Source organism: Quercus suber, unplaced genomic scaffold (assembly GCF_002906115.3).
Source record: "Quercus suber isolate HL8 unplaced genomic scaffold, Cork oak 2.0 scaffold_420, whole genome shotgun sequence".
NCBI lineage: Eukaryota > Viridiplantae > Streptophyta > Magnoliopsida > Fagales > Fagaceae > Quercus > Quercus suber.
In genome coordinates, this window is record NW_027069871.1 from 488,047 (window position 1) to 509,808 (window position 21,762).

The window sequence follows — 21,762 nt, forward strand, 5'->3', positions numbered from 1 at the left end:
TATGTATGCAGTATTCTACGAGGAAATGTTTTGCCCCCTATGTACCAACTAATTAATGTGACAAAATCAATTCCCATGAGCTTATAGTGTATTTTTGGTACCCAATTGCTAAATGGCTCTACAAAGCCACTTACTCAATTTCAAATTTTATATGATGTTACATTGCTGAGGTAGTTTTAGGCAATCATGTAACTAACCCATTTCATCTCTCTCTTAGAAACATCCTCAGTAAAACAAAGATTTATATGTATATATAATATATATGGAGAAGAAATAAAGGAGAAAAGTTGAGGTAAACGATCCTGAGGTGGGTTTGGTCTTATTTCAATGGAAATGTGTAGATAAGCCAGGTATGTCTTATTTCATGAGCTATATTTTGATGGTTTTGATAAAAAAATTGTATCTTTGACTGTGTTTTTTTTTTTTTTTTTTTTTTTTTGTGGTTATGTCCTCTGATTAGTTATATACATAATTATTATAGATAAATCAGAAAATTTACTGATTTTGATACAAAGTGTGGTGGATGATCATGGCGGTTGTGAGAATGCTAGTCAAAATTTTGAGAATACTACTAATGTAGTATATCGTCAAGAGAGAATTTGAAACAGAATATGTGAGCAAAGTGTCAGAGGAAACAGGGACATTCATGGTAAATCGTGTCAGTCAAGTGAAATGGGTCAAGCCACAATGGGTGTGAAGTCCTGTGGTTTATGGTGGTTGATGCTAATGGTTGTGTTGAGTGATATGGATTGGATTGTGAAGATACTTTGGCAGAATGTGCTCACCATAGTGGGGTTGGATATGCTAACAATGTTGTACTGACTAATTTTGGCAATGACAACGGACTCATGAGTAGAAGGGTATGTATTTTTGTTTTTATTGTCTTTTTAGAGGTATGTGGTGTAGAAAATGGATTATAAGTAGTGATAATAACGTTTTGCTATTGTTGGTACAGTATGTGTCTTTTATTTTCATACGTTTTGGTTTCTGAAATGTGAAAAACAATTATTGTGGTAGTGGAATTTTGAGGTGTTGTGCTGTGTTAGTGTAACACATAGAGTGTAAGAAATTTAATATTTTTTTCTTGTAGACATTTTCTCAGGAACCAAGTAGGATACACGTTTTTGTTTGCAGTGTGTGTGTCATTGGTTCTTGGTTGCGGCCAGGTAGTAAGTGTTTCATTTCGATCACATGTATCATTTTTTGATTATATAATGATGGATTTGGTTATGATTGTCTTCTATCTTTTGGCCAAAGGTTGTTGAGGCTGTCAGGTACTGTGCTAGGATACTACCTAGTAAGAGTTCTGCCTTCAAAACACAATTTCACAAGTCAACCCAACATTTTTTGCCAGGGTGAGAAACTGGTTATAGTGCCTCTCTTCAGATGATGAATTATTCTTAGTTTTAGAAACTGACCATTCTAGTTCTAATTATATATTTCTTTTCTGTTTTGTGGCTTCCTGTGTTATTATGATGTTAGTCTGAGGATGAACGGAGATGTGCTCAAGAATATTTATTGTACAAATATTGACAAAAAGGTAGTTTTGGAAATATCTATTGTAATTCTGATGTAATTAAGGGGCCATTATGCACCGGTTTCTTATTTATTTCTTTGTTTCACGCACTTTCTTCTTGAACTCTTATATATGTCTTTTGGACATTATTTCCTTGCATAGGTTCAACGCCGAGGCTCCCGAGAGACTATCATCATTCAACTCGTATTGCTTTTGTTGAGTTCACAGTGGTAATTGCCAAGGGTGAGACTATCATCATTCTGAACCAAAGTTTATCCATTGTTAGAGTGCTTTTTATAGTACTGCAAAAGAAGCCATGCTACTGTGGATGCTACTTGCTTTTTTGTAATTGACTGTTATGTTTTACATTTTTGCAGTGCCCCAAATGTAGACAAGGCACCCTAGAAGCATCCGAGATAGCTATAGGAAGTTAGAAACAGTCATGTGTTGTATTGAACTTGATGATGATAGTCATGTATGCCTATTTTGTTGTTGTTGTATTGAACTTCATGCCTATGAGATTGATAATTACAATTGTGACAGGTTTGAGAAAATTTTTGAATTGTGTGTGACAGGAGTAAATTTTTGAATTGTGTGTGTGACAGGTTTTTTTGGTAGCGTTTGACAAACTTATAGTTGCGTTTTGTATTTGCATGCGTCAGCTGGCCTAGAAAAAATGAAAATGAAAAAAAAAAAAAAAAATCCTATAGCCGCGTTTAAAAACGCGGCTATAGAATTTTACTGGGTATTTCGGGCTGGGTCTTAGGCCGCGTTCAAACTGCGGCCTAAGGGGAGGACTTGTGGCCGCGGTTTAAACGCGGCCGCACATATGGCCCTACGGCCACGTTTTAAACGCTGCCTAAGAGTTATCCTTAGGCCGCGTTTAAAACGCGGCCGTAGGGCTAGTGCTTAAGCCACGCTTAAAGTGCGGCCATAGCACATATACTTAGGCCGCGGCCATACAGCCTCTGAGGGCTATAGTCACGCGTTTTAGGTTGCATTCAGAAACGCGGCTATAGGCCAAATGGGGCTATGGCCACGTTTTTGTGACCTGTAGCCGTGTTTTTAAACCGCGGCCATAGGCCAATTATTTTGTAGTGATAGGATTTGAACTGACAACATCTATTCATTCTATAATAACTGTTTTTTTTTTTTCTTTTTTCTTTTTTTTTTGTGAAAATGAAAGATTAGGTGTGACTTTGGATAGCGTTTTTCCCCTTGCGTTGTGTGTCTATGGGTCCTATGCACTGTACCCACAAGTACAGAATTTGTAAATATAACTTTAAAATTGGGTCCTACGGCACTATTCACACAATTAAAAATTATTTTACTATAGTGTTTTTAGCAGTAAGTTTTTAATTTTCAACAATAAGCGGTATCCAAACAAACCCTAGATTAACTAAAATTTAAATAGTACAAAGTCTAGGGTATGCAACACCCCAAGCATCATCTAAAAGCTAATACAAAATACAAGAATGAGGATTAAATATAACACAAAATGATCACTAATTAAGTTTCCTTCGCGGTGAACACGACTAAGTGAGCTTCATCAAAAAGCTAGAGGAGGGACTAGTAGCCAGAAATTAGAGCACTACAAGGGTGAGAGTCATCAATCAAGGTACAGTGAGATGTGAGCTCTATATGGAGCTTGTAAATTTGAGGTAGTTTGCAAGGGTAAGTCCATCTCTGAGTCCCCATAATTCTGCTGCCAATCCATGCCCCTCTATAGTCTCTAATAAGTCTGCCAGTAGCGGCCTTGCTAGGGTTACTACAAGCAAATCCATTGGTGTTAAGTTTGAAGAAATCTAGAGGAGGTGGTTTCCATCTAATGAGGTTGCTATTTTTTGTTTGGTCACCTTTGTTTTATATGGCAGGGAGAAGAAAATTTCATTATGTTTAGCTTAAAAAAAAAAAAAATCAGTTTTTCATTATTTTCTATAGTAAAAATAATCACTTTCTTGAGTTTCTTGTCAATTTCAATGTCATTAGTCCAAGCTAGCCCTCCCCTTGGTAGATCCGTAGACCAAAATGCCTCACCGGGTCCCAATATCACTACCAAATTAAGTAGCATACAGCACACTTGTGGGTCCCCATTTCAGTGATTGTTCAACTAAGTAAAAGTGAGTAGAATTCGTACTAATTTACCAAAGTGAATCTTGGACCCAACAATATCCACCTGGGCGTCAAAATTTTAGGGTATGGTCTAATCTTGTAGAACACGAGTCGACATGATCATATTATTAGATACGTGGGCAGCATTAGGCATCGTTGAAATGATCCTCTAGAAGAACTGAATAATTTATTGAGTCAGTCTTTTGATCAACAACAAAAGTTAAGCCGTAATTATCCTAATAATAAATATAATAAAATATACTTTTCGCCCTTCACATTTTAAAAGTTTCATTTTATGATTGACTAATGTTTTGCTTTTGTTTCTCAGAAGGGCCGTCCTCGTCCATATTTGGTAGTAGTCTCACCATTAAAGGTTAGATAGGCCTACCATCACATACTCTTGATGCAATAGTCATTCCACAAGTATAAGTGCTTGTAGAGTGTGGGAGGCAAGGACTATGGTTCAAGTCTCTAAGAGAGAGGTTCATACACATGTACACTTAAATTAGATTAGAGTAAAATTCTATCTTGTAAAAAAAAAAAGGGTTGGATAGGCCTCCACAGATCACCATTTTATGCCACATATCATAGAATGTCATCTCATCCATATACTTGTATAAAAAGAAAATCACTTAAATCCAAAGTGAAATGGTATCTACAACATTTTCACAATAAATTTTTAATGATAAGTTGTTAATTACTAGTTGTAATTGATAGACAAAAGTGTAATTTCAGTAGTGAGCTTTGATTATAACTAGTAACAACTTGCCACATAAATCTTTTGTGAAATTATTGTGAAAATATTATGAGCGTGGCATTACTCAAATTTAAAATGCTAATTATTATTGCACACGCTGAGTTACTCACGGTTATATATTATAATTACTAGCATTTAACCCATGCAAACGCATTGATACATTTAAAATTAAACACAATTTTTATTATAAAAATATAAATAATTAGTCAAATTCTTAAAAAAAATAGCATGTAACACATGCATATGTATAGATACATTTACCCCTAAACCCTTTTTTGACCTTTCCCTCCATACATCTATTGCAAACAAATTAGACTACTCGTATGAAATCTCTCATGTACTTGAAGATAGTAAAATTCCTATTACTGACTTCCTCATTATAAATCCTTACACTATGTTTAATAAACCCCAACCTTCATTCAAAAAAACTATAAAAAAAATTTATTGGTCCTTCTCATCCTTCTATCGTAAAAGAATATGTCTAGGCTTCCAAGTTCGATCAATTCAATATCCCAGCAAGTGAAAATGAAAACTTCATCACCCTTGCCCTTTCCAGAGAGTTTGTAATTCCATGGCAAAAACAAGGGTACACACATCTTCATTTTGGTGCTATAAGATTAGCACTAACTTTCCATAGAAGAAAAGGACTCCCTGCAATCTCTAGGATTTCACTCCTTAACTCAAGATTTTTGGAATATCACTTTGTGGTCATAGGAATTGTCTAGACCACTGTAAATGAGGGAAAAGTTTTTGTCACACTCTTTCCAAACTTTAATATGCCTCTCAAAGATCCTCATCTTTGTGATGCTTTCAAGGTGCAAGTTTAGATTACAGGAGCTTCTCAAGTACAAGACACAAGTAAGACTCATTGAGTAAATACCACATGTAAAGATAATGTATGAAAGTCCAGTTGGTTATCCAGAAGACAAAAAGGGTTCTCTATGGTTGGTCAAGGTCAAGATAAATAGTAAAAAAGTTGAAATGAATTTCTTTTACTGAGTAAACAGTTAGATGATTTATTGCTTAAGCAAGATATTTTTTGGCATCAGAGGTCCCGAGTGTTATGGTTAAAGTATGGAGATAGAAATACTAAATTCTTTCACTCCAAGGCCTCCCAACGAAGGCGAAGGAATTTTATTGAGGGAATCAAGAATGCTAATGGGGGTTGGGTGGAGGAGGTGGATGATGTTGCGGATGTGGCTTCTGATTATTTCATGGATATTTTTAAAGCAAGCAGTTGTGACAGAATGAAGGAATGCCTTAACGCAGTTAATCGAAAAATAACTGATGATATGTTGGAGGTGTTGTCCAAGCCATATAGCAGTGAATAAGTTACAGTAGCGTTGTTCCAAATGGGACCAATAAACGCTCCTGGACCTGATGGTATGAATGCACTCTTCTATCAAAAATTTTGGCTATATTGTTGGTAATGAGGTGACTGATGCTGGGTTAGATTTTTTACATACTGGTCATATGGCGCCTGATATTAATTATACTCATATAGTTTTGATTCCTAAAGTAAAGAAACTGGAGAAAATGGCAGACCTATTAGCCTATGTAATGTGATATATAAAATTATTTCAAAAGTTTTAGCGAACAAGTTGAAGCTGATCTTGCCACAGTTAATCTCTCCTACTTAGAGTGCTTTTATACCTAGACGCCTTATTACTGATAATGTGCTAGTAGCCTATGAGACTTTGCATGCCATGCATATTAGAAAGAAGGGTAAGAAGGGGGCTTTAGCTCTTAAACTAGATGTCAGTAAGGCCTATGACAGGATGGAATGGGGCTTCCTTAAAGGCATGATGATTAAATTGGGGTTTCCGGAGGTTTGGGTGGATAGGGTTATGAGTTGTGTCTCTATAACTCCTTCTAGGGGTATTCACCAAGGAGATCCTATGTCCCCTTATCTATTTTTGATATGTGCTGAAGGTTTTACTTCGCTCATTGCTAAAGCAGAGATTGAAGGGAGGTTGCATGGAGTGGCAGTATGTAGAAGTGCTCCATCTATTATGAATCTGCTTTTTGCTGATGATTCTTTGATTTTTTGTCAAGCTAATAAAGATGAAGTGCAGGTGGTTTCTGATACCCTACAGCTATATGATGAAGCTTCGGGCTAATGCATAAACCTTGAGAAGTCCTCTGCCTATTTCAGTAGCAATGTGTCTGTGGAGCAGAAAGCATGGATAATTGACAAACTAAAGGTAAAGGAAGTGGAGAAATTTGATGCTTATTTGGGGCTGCCTACTCTGATAGGAAGAAGAAAATATGATACTTTTACTTTCCTAAAGGAATGGGTTTGGAGAAAGATGCAAGGTTGGAAGGGGAAGTTGCTTTCCAGGGCTGGCATGGAGGTTCTTATAAAAGCAGTGGCTCAATTCATCCCCACGTATACAATGGGGGTTTTTCAGTTGCTTGAGAAATTATGTGATGAATTGGACATTATGTGTGCTAGATTTTGGTGGGGACAAATTGGGGAGGAAAGGAAAATACATTGGGAAAATTGGAGTTTTTTAACGTTGTCAAAGGAAGAGGGTGGAATGAGTTTTAGAGATTTAAGATCATTTAATTTAGCCATGCTAGCAAAACAAGGTTGGAGATTGTTGCAGGATAAAAGCTCTCTACTATATAGTTGTTTTAAAGCAAAATATTTTCCGTGGTGTGATTTTCTTGAGGCGATTGATTGCCAAAATATTCCTATGTATGGAAGAGTTTGTTAGTGGCTCAACCAATTTTGAGGAAAGGATGCTTTTGGAGAGTGGGTAATGGGGCTTCAATTTGTGTTCTAAAGGATTGCTGGCTGCCAAACCAGCAAACAAAAAAAATTCTTTTCCAGCCTGAGGAGGAGATTTGGGAGTGGAGGGTCTCGGATTTAGTTGATTGGCAGAATCATCAGTGGGATAAAGAAAGAATCATGGCCCTATTCCATCAGTTTGATGTTGAAGCTATGCTTCAAGTCCTTTTGAGTAGGCGGGCTGTGCAAGATGTGTTGGTATGGTATTTTTCAAAGGGGCAGCTATACAGTAAGGTCTGGGTATTTTGTGGCAAAACAGTTAAGGGAGGAAGAGTTTAATGTTGGGAAGTCTTCAGAGCAAAGAACATATGAGTCACTATGGTCACAACTTTGGAAAGCAACTGTTCCAAATAAGATCAAATTTTTTTCCTGGAGAGCATGTCTTAATATTTTGCCCACACAAGACAATCTTGTTCGAAGAATGGTGGTGGAGACCGCAAGATGTTGCTTCTGTCAAAAAGAGGCCGAATCGGTTTTGCATGTGCTTTGGAGTTGTGGGGTGGCACAGGATGTTTGGGTTGGGAGTTTAGGTAGATTTCAAAAATCATTTACTGAGCAGGACGATTTTTTGCAGTTGGTCAGAGGTCTCATGCTGAAGCTTTCTTCGGAGGAATGGAATTTGTTTTGGGTTATTTGTTGACAGATATGGCATCAGCGTAACAAAGTCATGCATGGAGGTGCATTCCTGCATCCTTCAAGGTTGGCCTAGCGTGCAGTGGATTATTTGAGGGAGTATATGGAAGCACAAGACCATTTGAGTGTGCCAGCTCCGATCCATGTTCCAGCGCAGTAGAAATGGCAGCCTCCATAGGGATCTTTTTTCAAGCTCAACTTCGATGGTGCTTGTTTTGATGATGGAGCTGCATCGGGTTATGGAGTTGTGATTCGGAATGAAAAGGGCGAAGTCATGGCTGCTATAGCTATGACAGGTGCGCTGTGAGAGATTGTGAAGAGGTGGAAGTGATGGCATGTCGTAAAGCTCTTGAGTTTGCTATCGATGCTGGCTTCACGGAGATAATTCTGGAAGGTAATAATGCTATGGTGATGAAGATGATTTCTTAGGCTCAACCAAATCTCTCGTGACTTGGATTAATATATGAAGATATCTGGTGCTTGGCTGTAAGTTTTAGATCCATTTCGACTAATTGTGTTAGGCGCAGTGCAAATAGTGTTGCTCATGCTTTGGCTAGATTTGCTAGATTAATTGACAATGAAATTATATGGAAGGAGGAGGATCCTCCACCAGTGATGGATGCTTTGTATTTAGATTCTTGTATTCTAAATTAATGAAAATTGTTTGGTTTCGGCTTCCAAAAAAAAAAAACTCATCTAAAATTTAAAATAACATGTCATGTACGCAGCTTTAGGCTGATATAAATTTATATGCTTGTTTGTTTGTTTTTTTATTTTTTTAGCTTATCACAACAAGCCTAAAAAAATAAACTTCACTTATTTGGATCCAAAAAACTGCCAAAGGCCAAATCACTTATAGGTTAGAAGAAATGGGTTTCGGCCACTCAAAAAGTAAAGCTTGAAATTAGAATTACACGAATACTCAAGGCCAAGTTAAGGCCGTCTGCTAAGTGAAAAAAGGGCCAGACAAAGACTAATTCCCAATATTGGATTTGTTCTTCAAATACCCATCTCAAAGCTAATAGTAATCTTCAGCTTTTAGTGTAAAAAGAAAAAAACAATGGTTTTTCATGTTACTTTCTCTACATTGCTTAACCATGATTATCATTCACTAATACCAACCAGAGTTTTGTTAGAGAACAAAATGGTAACCTACTTGAAGCACTTGACAAGAAAGAGATTTAAGATTTTGGGTTCGTTTGGAAGCCGCTTATTTTGCTGAAACAAAAAACTGAAAACTGAAGATTGCTTATTTTGATAAAAGTACGTAGAAAAAAGCTAAAACTTGACTTTTAGAGCAATGTGACCCACTTAACAGTGAAATGGGAGCCACTTTAAGAGCAAAAATAAGCTAAAAAGAAAAATAGGCTAAGTTTTTCTCAAATTCCAAACGCAACCTAAGATTCCTCTCATGAATCCAAATCAAATGGTCCAACCAGTAGTAGAGTGCTATGTGTTATGATCACAAAAATAACCACCCTTCAATATAAACTAAAACATGAAATAAATCAATTTCACTTGCCAAAAGACTCATATCTATGCACGCAATAGTATAATAGTTTATTGGTGATTACATGCACACATCATAATGTAACAAAACTAATTAGGGACACGCAAAAGAGATCAAACTGAAATTGCCTTATTATGCAATACTACAAAGTGCAGAAACTGGCATTTGTTTGCGCTAATTTTGAACCATATATGCTTATGGGAACATGAAGCCATTCACCGTCATACCTCCATCAACACATATAGTCTGCCCGGTTATGTACGAGGCCGCTGGTAGGCATAGGAATGCTACCAAGGAAGACACCTCTTTGGGCTCTCCAACGCGTCCCATAGGTGTTCGAGAGATAACAGCATTGAAAAAGTTTTCATCATCCAAATACTATAATAAAAAAAAAGAAAATAATAATTATGACATAATTTAATAAGCTAGTAATTAATTTCGATCCGTTCATAGGTTAAAATTCTACCGTATATTTTTAAAAAAAAATTAAAGCACTAGGGTGTGATGAAAAGGTCATTACAGGTTGGGCTAAAGGGGTCTTGATGTACCAAGGTGCAACACAATTGGTCCTTATATTATCCTTTGCCCACTCGCATGCCAAATTTTTTGTCAGCTGATTCATTGCCCCTGCATACTTATAAAGACCTTCACTATTGTAGCTCAAAGTAGTAATAATATGATCCAAAAAATGATGAGACAAGCTTAAGTTACCTTTACTTGCCCCGTATATGGAGCCCACACTGACTGATACGACCCCACAAACTGAAGACACAAAGACAATGCTTCCTGCTGACGAAGCTTTCAATAGAGGATAGGCAAGTTGGCTCAAGTGATAAGCTGAGTCAAAATTTGTGGCCATGATAAATGAGAAATCTTGGGCCGTATACTCCAAGGTCGGTTTTGTTTTGTTTGTCCCAACATTGTTTATCTATATCCATGCAATTATTGAACAACAGCACCAATTAGGAAATATATAAAAAATGCTAGTAAAAGCTAGTGTTATTAATAAATTGACATAATAAATAAATTTCTGGATGATTTGTTTTTTAAAAGCTTATTTGCATCACTATTTCAAAATAGTTATGCAAATACACAAATAAAAATATGGGCTAAAATACAACCTTAATCAAAAGGGAGGGATTAACCAAAAAATAAGCATAACCAAGGACTGACTTACAAGGATGTTCAGTTTCCCATTAAAGAGATTAGAGGCAGTGCTAATTAGATTCTCTCTTTCAGCTCTAGAGGATACATCGCACACTGAACCAGTGACTTCGAGACCCTTCTTTTCCCATTCGCTTAAACACTCATTAAGGTCGACTTTGTTTCGAGAGCATGTATGCACAGTTGCTCCAAAACCTGCTAGTTCCTCCACAATAGCATGCCTAATCACAAAATAATAAAAGGGGATCAATTGTTTTAGCGAATCAACGCATTGAGAACATTGCTTAAGCTTCTTTTGAATGAATATACTATTATGAGGTGAATCACTTAATATAATTGAACTGACGATACATATCATACTATCCTGCATAAAGGAGAGCTACTAGCATGAAAGTATTATGATTGAAAATATTAGCGAGAATAAGTAGTAAGAATAAGTTATTGATGAAGCTTTCTAGTTAAAAACAATAGCAACAAAGGGAACACAAAAGGGAAAGAAAGTAGGGACCCTATTCCTTTGCTTCCACCGGTAACAAGAGCGGTCATGCCCTGAAGAGACCATCTACTGTTATCGGGCTGAGCCATTATGTAAGATTTGTAAACCTAGAGAGGAAAGCTTGAAAGCTAGAGAGAAAGATTGAGGAACTTCTAGATTGTATTGAATTGAATAAGACTGTACAAGATCCTACATCTAATATATCAGTAACAGAGAGAAAAACAAACCACCAAAATATCAGGGAGTTAACTGCACGTGTCATATACACGTGTGTTATTTACGACAGATAAAGAATAGCTTATCAGCCTTATCTAGACTACTTGTAGTTTAACCATCTTTTCTGTCGTTTAACTTGCTACTTTTGCATTTGCTTCTTTTTCTTCTTCTGATCTCGAGCATTTTCACACTCCCCCTCAAGGTGAGAGCTAGAACTGTGAATGTTAATGATGCTCATCTTGGTAAGTAAAGTAGCAAGCTGTCGAGCACTGAGTGCTTTTGTAAGCAAGTCTGCCAATTGTTTATATGTAGGAGTATAAAATAACTTGATCACTTTGTCTTGTATCTTATCTCTAACCAAATGACAGTCTACCTCGATATATTTAGTTCTTTCATGGAATGCAGAGTTCTCTCCAATATACATTGCTGCTTGATTATCACAGAAAAGCAATGCTAGTTGTGGATGATAGACTTCAAGATCCTTCAATAATGCTAATAGCCAAGTAATTTCACACATAGTCACAACCATAGCTCTGTATTCTGTCTCTGCAGATGATCTAGAGACTATGGATTGCTTTTTAGACTTCCATGAAATCAAAGACTCTCCCAAGAAAACACAGCAATCAGTAGTTGATCTTTTGGTGTCAATACATGCTGCCCATTCAGCATCTGTAAAGGCTTTCAAATGAAAATCTAATGTGGAAGATAGCAAAATCCCTTGACCAGGATAGCATTTGATATATTGCAAAACTTTATAGGCTGCATCTAAATGGGGTTTTTTTGGGCTTATACATAAATTGGCTAAGTTTATGCACTGACTATGTTATGTCAGGTTTGGTAATAGTAAGGTATAGCAATCTACCAACCAGTCTTCTATAAACCCTTGGATCAGGTAGTAGTTCTCCATGAAATTTACTCAGTTTTAGATTTTGTTCCATTGGAACTTTGCTAGGCTCACAAGCTATCATCCTTGCATCCTTCAGCACCTCTAGTGCATACTTTCTTTGACATAAGGTTATTCTCTTATCTGAAGTAGCTACGTCAAGACCAAGGAAGTACTTTAAATCTCCAAGATCATTGAGCTTGAACTGCTAGTCTAAAAACACTTTAAGTTCTTCAACAACCTTAAAATCATTGCTTACAATGAGAATGTCATCAACATAGACTAGCAAAGCTATGAATGAATTCTAGAACTTCTTGGTGAATAAAGAGTGATCTGACCTGGATTGCCTAAAACCATGCTTCAAAATAGTGGTTGAAAATTTTGAATACCATTGCCTTGAAGCTTGCTTGAGTCCATATAAGGACTTGTTGAGCTTGCAAACCAACTCCCCTTTGCTGTGAAAGTCTAGAGGAAGCTGCATGTAAACATCTTCATGAAGATTGCCATTGAGAAAGACATTGTTGACATCAAGCTGAGTCAAGTGCCAACCTCTCACTATAGAAATGGCGAGCAAAGTTTTGACATTAGTCATCTTGGCAACCGAGGAAAAATTCTCTGTAAAATCAAGACCCTCTTGCTGTGTAAAACCCTAAGCAACCAACTTGGCCTTATATCTTTCAACAGAGCCATCTGATTTGTACTTCACCCTATACACCCATTTACAACCAATGGCCTTCTTAGTTGGAGGTAAAGAAATGAGGGTCCAAGTGTGGTTAGACTCCAAAGTAGTTATCTCAGCATCCATTGCCTCCTACCACTTAGGGTCTTTGATAGCCTTATGATAGGACTTGAGCTCAAAAATGTTAGTAATGGAAAAGCAAAAATGGGCATATGAAGGTGATTATTTGGATGAATCAAGATAGTCAGACAAAGGATATTTGGTACCTAATGAAGTTGAAGAACTTGACTTGATGGACTGAGTGAAGTGGGCAAACTGATCACAAACTATAAAATTGCATTTATATGATTGCATATAAGAAGGGGGTTTGGAAGATCTCTATGATCTTCTTAAAGGAGGTTTTTGAGGAATAGGAACAACATCAGTATTGGTTGGAGGTATAGGATTTTTTGTAGATAGTTCTGCAGATGGAATAGAAGAATCTGTTATGGGAATGAGCTCAAGAACAATAGGAACATGTTCAACTACAGGAGCTTGTTCAATAGCAGGAACTTATTCAAATGTAGGAATAGGTTCAAGTGTAGGAACCTGTTCAAATGCAAGAACCCGTTCAACTACAGGAACATGATCAACTGTAGGAACTTGTTCAACTGCTGGAGATTGAAAAGGAACCAAAGGGTCAAGGGGTGATGCCATATGGGGGAAAAAGGTGAGATAAAGAGATATCTGAATGAGGTGAGGAAGAATAAGAAGAAGAAATAAAGGGAAAAAAAGTTTCATAAAAAATCATATCCATTGAAACAAAAACTCTTTTTCAATTTAGATTAAGGAGTTTATAACCCTTAACCCTAAAAGGATATCTAAGAAAAACACATTGAACAGACCTAGGATCAAATTTAGACCTGTTATGAACTAAAGTGGAAGAAAAACAGAGAAAACCAAAAACACTTAAATGATTATAGGTTGGAGGTTTTCTATAAAGCTTCTCAAAAGGAGATTTGTATTGCAAAATGGGAGAAGGTAATCAATTGATGATGTGTACAGAAGTAAGAACACATTCACCCCATAGATAAAGAGGTATATTAGACTGAAATTTCAATGCTCTAGCTATGCTCAAAATGTGTTGGTGTTCCCTCTCCACAACTGAATTTTGTTGTGGAGTGGCAACACATGAATGCTGACGAATAATACCATTAACAACATAAAAATCTTTTAAGAAAAATTCAGGAGCATTGTCAATCCTAAAAACCTTGATCTTGGTGTGAAACTGAGTACATACCATATTGTAAAAGGAAATCAGAAATGATCTAGTGTTTGATTTAGATTTCATCAGGTAGACCCCAGTTGACCTAGTGGCATCATCCATAATAGTGAGGAAATACTTAAAGCCTTCCTGAGTAGACTTAGCAAATGAACCCTAGACATCACAATGCATAACATCAAAAGGATGATCAGACAAATGATTAAAGGAATGAAAAGGAAGTTTCTTTTGCTTAGCAATAGGGCAGAGAATGCAATCTTTATTGTTATAAAACTGAATTACATTAGGAAAAGCATTGTGCAAAGAATTGAGCTTATTATTAGATACATGTCCAAGTCTAAGATGCCAAAGGTATGGCTTAGAAACAGTAAGAATATTATAAACATAATGAACAAATGAACTAAAAATTGACTACAGAATGGAAGAAGCTTCTGAAATAGTTTTGCAATCTGTTGAAGCTTGCAGCAAGTAAAGGTTGCCGTGCAATTTACCCACTCCAATTGTGTTCAAACAAGAAAGCTCCTATATGAAACAAGAATTGGAAAGAAAAACTAGGCAACATAATAGGGATTTAAAAAATTTACTCATAGAAATCAAGTTGAATAAGAAAGAAGGAACACATAGGACATTTTCAAGAACTAAAGTGGATGTTACTTGAATTGTTCCTATATGTGTAATAGAAACTCTTTCAACATTAGGCAATTGGACAAAGGTAGAAATAGAAATAGTGATTTTAGTGAACAAGGTGATGGAATGAATGATATGATTTGTAGCCCCAGTGTCAAGAACCCAAGTTTCACTATCAAAAGTAGTCTTATTTGCAGGATTAATAGCAAATAAAAAATGTTGCATATTCAGAAACATGGAATCTTAGAGGAAATCACAAGAAATACTCGAGAGTGCATTAGGATTGATGACAAAGTTAGCTGAATGCATACTATCATTAAAACCAGATGAAAAGGCTTGGGAATTCAGCATGGAAATCAGTTGTCGACACTACTTAGAAGTAAAAGGAAAGGAATTGTTCTGTTTTACAACTTTAGATTGGCATTGATCACCCTCAACATTGATATGATTTTCCATTGCAGTCCTTCCTTTTTGCTTGTAGTCTGGTGGATAACCAACCAGCTTATAGCATTTCTCCATAATGTGACCAAGCTTGCCACAATGACTGCACAAAGACCTTCCCTTCCTAGTGTTTCCTTTGGAATTGTTGCCATTGTTGCCTGAAAAACCAGGACTTTGATTGAATCCTTGATTCTTCACAGCAAGAGCAGTAGTTTCAACTGATGGAGTTATGTTGAATCCCAAAGATCTCTGCCTTTCCACTTGAATCACCAATGAGAAAGCCTTATCAATTGAAGGAATAAGCTCCATCATGAGAATCTGAGTTCTCACTTATTAATAGGAATCATTCAGTCCATTGAGAAACTGCATTAGTGAATCTTGATGCTGAAAATTAACGATCTTGTCATTCACACCACAAGTGCATTTTCCATAAGTGTAACATGGTAAAGGCCTAAAATTTAGCAATTGATCCCATGAAGCTTGAAGACCTGTGAAAAATTTCGTCACTGTTGAATCTCCTTGCATCATAGTGGAAATTTGCTTTTGAAGCTGTGAAATTCTCGGTCCATTAGCTTGAGAAGAACGATTCTTGAGTGCATTCCACACCTCAAATGATGTGCCTCTGTAAATCATACTAGCAGTGATATGAGGTGAAACAAAATTCAAGATCCAAGAGGAAATCGTTGAATTTCATTTTGACCAGGCTTGCTTCTCATGTGGAGTGACTGCCACTGAAGCATTGATGCTTCCATCAACAAATCCGAGCTTGCTCTTTGTGTACGAGGCCATTCTTATAGCCTTAACCCAAGTAGGGTAATTATCCCTTGTCAAAGGTTGAGAAACCAAAATTGCACTAGGTGTTTCACTGTGATGCAAAAAAAAATGGACTTCGAGGATCTTCCATAGATGAAAGCTCATGCTGAAGAGCGAAGGAGGTTGATTTAGTGTTGGACGCCATTGAAAGAAGCTCAAGCTATGATACCATGTAAGATTTGTAAACCTGAGAGGAAAGCTTGAAAGCTAGAGAGAAAACTAGAGAGAAAGATTGAGAAACTTCTAGATTGTATTGAATTAATTAATATGGTACAAGATCCTATATCTATATATCAGTAGCAGAAAGAGAAAAACTAACTACCAAAATTTCAGGGTGTTAGTAATTGCCCATGGAATATACACACATTGGCGGCTCCATGTAGAGTGCAAGGTGGTCACAGGACCACCTTGAACTTGGAAAAAACTTAATTATTATATGTAAATTTTAAAAATTTTATGATTTTTTATCCTTAAAAAAAAAAAATTTGGGACCACCCTAAATTTTTTTAGGCTCAACATAATTATACTTTGGACAAAATTTAGCAACAAACTTGGTTGTAGATTAAAACTATAACTTCACTCAATCTTTTTTTATTAGATGTGAATTTTGGTAAATTCACCATTGGGTTATATTTTTTTCTTAAATCCTCCATACTTGAAAATTTTCAAAAAGATCAAATATCAATAGATATGTCATCACTCAAATCTTTAAATTTCAATTTTTTTTTGGTCTAAAATTATACATAAAAAATAAAAATAAATAATAAATAATTTCTGATTGACATGAAATTTGACATGTATTTTAGGAATATAAAGAACATACAATTTAACATTTAAATTTTCAAAATATGTGATCATGTTAATTTGTTTAGTGAGAGTTGTAGCAGTAGCCTAAGAAAATTTTTATGAAACTAAAATTTTGAAAAAGATATAATTTGCAGTATTGATAATGAGACTATTGAAAGTTCAAATAGCATTGAAAACACTATGAACGTTTAGACCCCCAAACAACAAAATACCAATTGAAGCTTTATATTAAACAATGTATGTGCGGAAAATGATAACAAACTTATATCAGAATTGATAAACAATCTAAACCAATTAAAATCACATCCACAATAGAAATTAAATGGTAAAGATTAAGGGAAGAGAGATGCAAACACAAGGACAACACAACGATGTGTTATCGAAGAGGAAACCGAAGCCCTTGGCATAAAACCTCTCCGCCACCCTCCAAGTAGTCAATAATTTACCAAAAAATGAAGTTGGGATACAAGAACAACAATAAACCCTCCAAGCCTAATCTACCCAGGTACCTAAGCCTTTCAAGCTTCTTGCTCCAACGAGGTTATGCCGAACCTTTGTTTTTCTAGCTTGCCAGATTCCGCTATAAACCATAGCATCAACCAATACTCATTGGTCCCTTCCAAACTGCTTCCCTTAGCACCAAAAGACCTTTTCATAGACGTGGGTACGATGAGAAAAGGATTTGGTCAAGAACCTCTCAAGGATGTATCAATAGAGAGGGTGAGATTAGAGGAATTTGAAGAGTCTCTATGTGAAGATTATGGATGAATCAATCTTGTTTTTCTCTAGGGTTTCTCTTTGGAAGCTCTCTACATTTCGTGGGTTTAAGGGGTATTTATACTAAGGTGAGATAGGAATGCGAAGAGTCAGGTTTTTCAAAACAAAGCTGGTTGGCGGCTTGGCCTCGCGACTTGGCTGAGTCGTGAGTTCAAGCTGCGAGATAACAGAACGGCCAAGCTGGACTTTTTGTCCAATAGTGCTCTAGCTGGCGCGACTGTTCATCTTCTCGCATGCTTCACTCGTGTGTTGCATTTGGCGGCTTGCCAGTCGCGAGTCACCCGCAAGTCCCAGCCGCGAAGCCTTGCATCCATGCACAATCTTAAGCATTTCTTTACACTCTCTCACTCATTACCCTTACATGAATCCTACCTAAATACAGGGTTTCTAAGTGCTGAAATAGAAGCAAATTGGCACATAATAAAGCCAACAAGATGGTTGATTAAATTTAACCTTACAACTATCATGCAAAGATTTCAAAATAAGAAAATTCAAAAAAGAAATTGTAAGACTTATGTCTTTGTGTGTATGTGTGTTTTTTTTTTAATGGTCAATATATGATATTCTATTTTTATTAAATTTTGTATAATTTAAGTTTCTTAATGACCAGCCTGAAAAAATTCTCGGAGCCGCCACTGTATACACGTGTGTTATTTACAACAGATAAAGAATAACTTATCTAAACTACATCTAGTTTAACCATCTTCTCTGTTGTTTAACTTGCTACTTCTGCATTTGCTTCTTTTTCTTCTTCTTATCTCGAGCATTTTCACACATTCTTTGAGTCTTATAGATCCTTTGTAACTATTGTCGAGACTTGTGGCACAAAAGGTGAACAACACAATTACATATTTAGTATGCAATTGGATTGGCGTCTGCATCTCCATGTCTAGCATTCCACTTTTTTTTTTTGAAGCGTGTTTTCAGTTTTCTGTGGCTTTATGTCACACCAGTGGGTCTCGTGCACTATTCACGTGACCCACAAACCTCTTTTTTTTTGAAACCTTTCATTAAAAATGGGTCCCACGACACTATTTACACATTTAAAAATTATTTTGTCATAGTGTTTTCAGTTTTCAATTTTCAATTTTCAGCAAAATAAGCAGTATCCAAACGGACCCTTAGCACACAAGAATGAGTATCCAATCCAAACACAAAAGAATGAAGAGTAGTACTACACGTAATTCTATCCATAGAAGAAAAACTTCATTAAAAAAGTAATACTTCTAACAAATGCACATTTGCTGAGGAAATTATCCTCAAATATTTAAAATTTTATTATTATTTAGTTACAAATCAACAAATGTGTGGTATACATGAATTCAAGGCTTAAGATAATTTATAGATGGTTCTAATTCTAAAAGCTTAAATTATTAAATAGTGAATTTAAATATTTAACCATAATTCAACGTGTACACTTTCTCATGTATGGGTCTTAAATATCATGTGTCAAAATATGGAAAGTCCTCACAACTTGTGTCAAATTTTATAAGAAAATGGTTTTATTTTGAATAAAATCCTTTAATTTGTTTCACTTTGAGTGCTTGCTCTATTTTATGCTTTACCAATTACAAAATACCACACATTATTTTTTTTCCTTTATAAAATAACCAATTTGAAATGAAAAAAAAAAAAAAAAAAATAAAATGCAAGGCATGTTAATGTAGTTGGTGAAATATATAAAGTGAAACAGCATAAAGAGTAACTGTGGGGTATAGGAATTTCCATAAGGTAATTGTGCCACATGTCATACTCGTGGCCAATGAGGGCTGTTAGGTTCTAAGGTCTTAGGATTTTATGTATTTAGAACTCTAATTTGTAATGTTGGCAAACCATGATCAAAACATTGTATTTAGTCTTATTTAGACTTGCTCAAAGTTGGTTTAATATTGTAAAGTTGGAATCGAGTGGCTGCAGAAGTACTTGGGACTTTCGGCCTGGCTCGATCGATCGAAGAATAGACTCGATCGATCGAAAATCGCACAGGTTGAATTTTCTGCAGAATTTCCAACTCAGCCCTACTTCATTAAACGTTTAGGGTTTTATGTTTTTACCCTAGGTATATAAATAAAACCCTAGCCACGTTTTTGAAGGTTGTCCATATTGTATTGTTGCTCATACATTGCTGTTTTGTGTGAATCTCGTGTGAGATCTTTGAGGAGCTTTCCTTTACACAAAACTTAGGGTTTTCATGGTGGAGATGATTTCAACATCTTGAAGATCATTACTGTTGCAACCATTGGAACTTAAAAGAAAAGCAAGCGGGGAGCTTGTAGCTGATTGAGGAATTCAAGAAAGAAGTAGTCCGTGGATTCGGAGCCTGCGCGTGGTCGTGTCAGGAAGTTCTACTGGTGGGTAGCATTAGGAAGTCGAGCGGGGAGCTTGTAGTCCTTTTGTACGAACTTCAATTCTTTCATAGTGAATTCAGGTTAGCCTTGAGGATCGGTGGGTCAAATCCTCCCCAGGTTTTTACCGTGTGGTTTCCTGGGTGATCATATCTTGTGTTATTTATTTTCCGCTGCATTATATCTTGATATGATTGTTTGGATTGTTTTAACCTAGAATTGCTTAATTTGACTAAGTAACAACTTGGCTAATTAATCTAGGCTACGCAATCTGTGTGTTTAAGGGGTCTAAAACCGTTCAAGTGGTATCAGAGCTGGTAGCTCTTTTTGTTTGAGATTTTTAATCTCTGAGCTGATCCTTGACCCCTGTTGTCATGGAGCATGGACACTCTCTGTTTGTTCCTCCTCATTTTGATGGGAACAACTATGCCTATTGGAAAGTAAGGATGAAAGCATTCCTGAAATCCATTGATGAAAGGGTTTGGAATTCCGTTGAATACGGATGGGAGAAGCCCGCTACTCCTGTGAGTGAGTGGCAAACTTCTGAAAAAGAAGCAGCAAGCTTCAATAGCAAAGCTATGAATGCTATCTTTAATGCTGTTTCTATGGAGGAATTTAAGAGAATCTCTAATGTTGAGGTTGCTCATACTGCTTGGAAAATCCTCCAAACTGTGCATGAAGGCACAAAGGCAGTTAAGATAAACAAACTGCAGCAATTAACTTCTAGGTTTGAAAACATTAGGATGTCTGATGATGAATCCTTTGATGAATTTTATGCCAAACTGAATGATATTGTTAATTCTGCTTTTAATTTGGGTGAAATCTATGATCAACCTAAGATTGTTAGGAAGATTCTTAGATCTTTAACTGAAGACTTTAGACCCAAAGTGACTGCCATAACTGAAAGCAAGGATGTGGACTCCATCCCTGTTGATGAGCTTGTAGGATCTCTTCAATCCTATGAGTCTGACCTACCTAAAGTGAACAAATCCAAATCAATGGCTCTTAAGTCAGTTGATGATGTTGATGGTGGTGGATTTGATGATGAGCTCTCTGCTACAGAGATTGCCTATCTTGCCAAAAACTTTAAGAACTTTCTTAGGAATACAAATAGAAAGGCAAGAGGTACTTACACTGCTGAACCTAGAAATTTTAGGAAGAATGATCCCACTAAGGTTAACAATTTTGAAAAACCTAGAGAAAATTCTGGTCAATCTTCTAATAACTCTTTGGGTCCTCAGTGTTTTGGCTGTCAAGGGTATGGTCATGTGAAATCTGAATGTCCTACATTCTTAAGGACTAAGGGTAAAGCTATGGCTGTAACCCTTAGTGATAATGAGGTTTCTGATGATGAGTCCGGTGGTGACGAGGATGGAAACTTCATTGCTTTCACGGCTACTGCTATAGTCAATGAAGGCATATCTGCTGAAGAGAACCCTTCTGATGGGGAACTCTCTGAAGATGCAGATCTTCAAGAGGCCTATAACAAACTTTGCAAAATTGCTGCAAAGGATGCTATGAAAGTTGATCTTGGCCTAAAGAAAATTGATTCTCTTGAGCTTGAAAAGAGAAATTTGCTTGTTAAACTGTTTGATGCAAATGAACTTTTGAATAATGTTAAATCTGAGAATATGCTTTTGCTTGATAAAGTTAGAACTTTGGAACATGATTTATCTGTTGCTAGATCTGCTAGTTCTAAACTTGATCACATGCTGAATGTTCAAAAGTATCCTTCTGATAAAACTGGGTTAGGATATGTTGAAAGCATCTTTGATACTGGACCACATTCCACTACTTTTGTTCCTTCTTCTTCTTCTGGACCTTCTGTGAGTGAGGTTGTGAGTGATACTGTCAAACCACCTGTGAGTGAGGTAGTTAAACCTGTAGAAGTTTCACCACCTAAGAAGACTAGGGTAGACTTAAGAGAATCT

At 36.3% G+C, this 21,762-nt stretch overlaps 1 protein-coding gene across 1 annotated transcript; it reads right to left on the reverse strand.

Annotated features, from left to right (window-relative positions):
- Window positions 1–9,299: 9,299 nt before the first annotated feature.
- On the reverse strand, window positions 9,300–11,168 carry LOC112022540 (tropinone reductase homolog At2g29330). Its single transcript, XM_024055151.2, has 5 exons — window positions 10,995–11,168; window positions 10,500–10,707; window positions 10,034–10,250; window positions 9,843–9,949; window positions 9,300–9,700 (listed from the first exon to the last, which is right to left on the reverse strand). The coding sequence occupies exons 1-5, from the start codon at window positions 11,069–11,071 to the stop codon at window positions 9,518–9,520; spliced, it is 792 nt and encodes a 263-aa protein (XP_023910919.1). The 5' UTR covers window positions 11,072–11,168; the 3' UTR covers window positions 9,300–9,517.
- Between the last annotated feature and the right edge of the window lie 10,594 nt (window positions 11,169–21,762).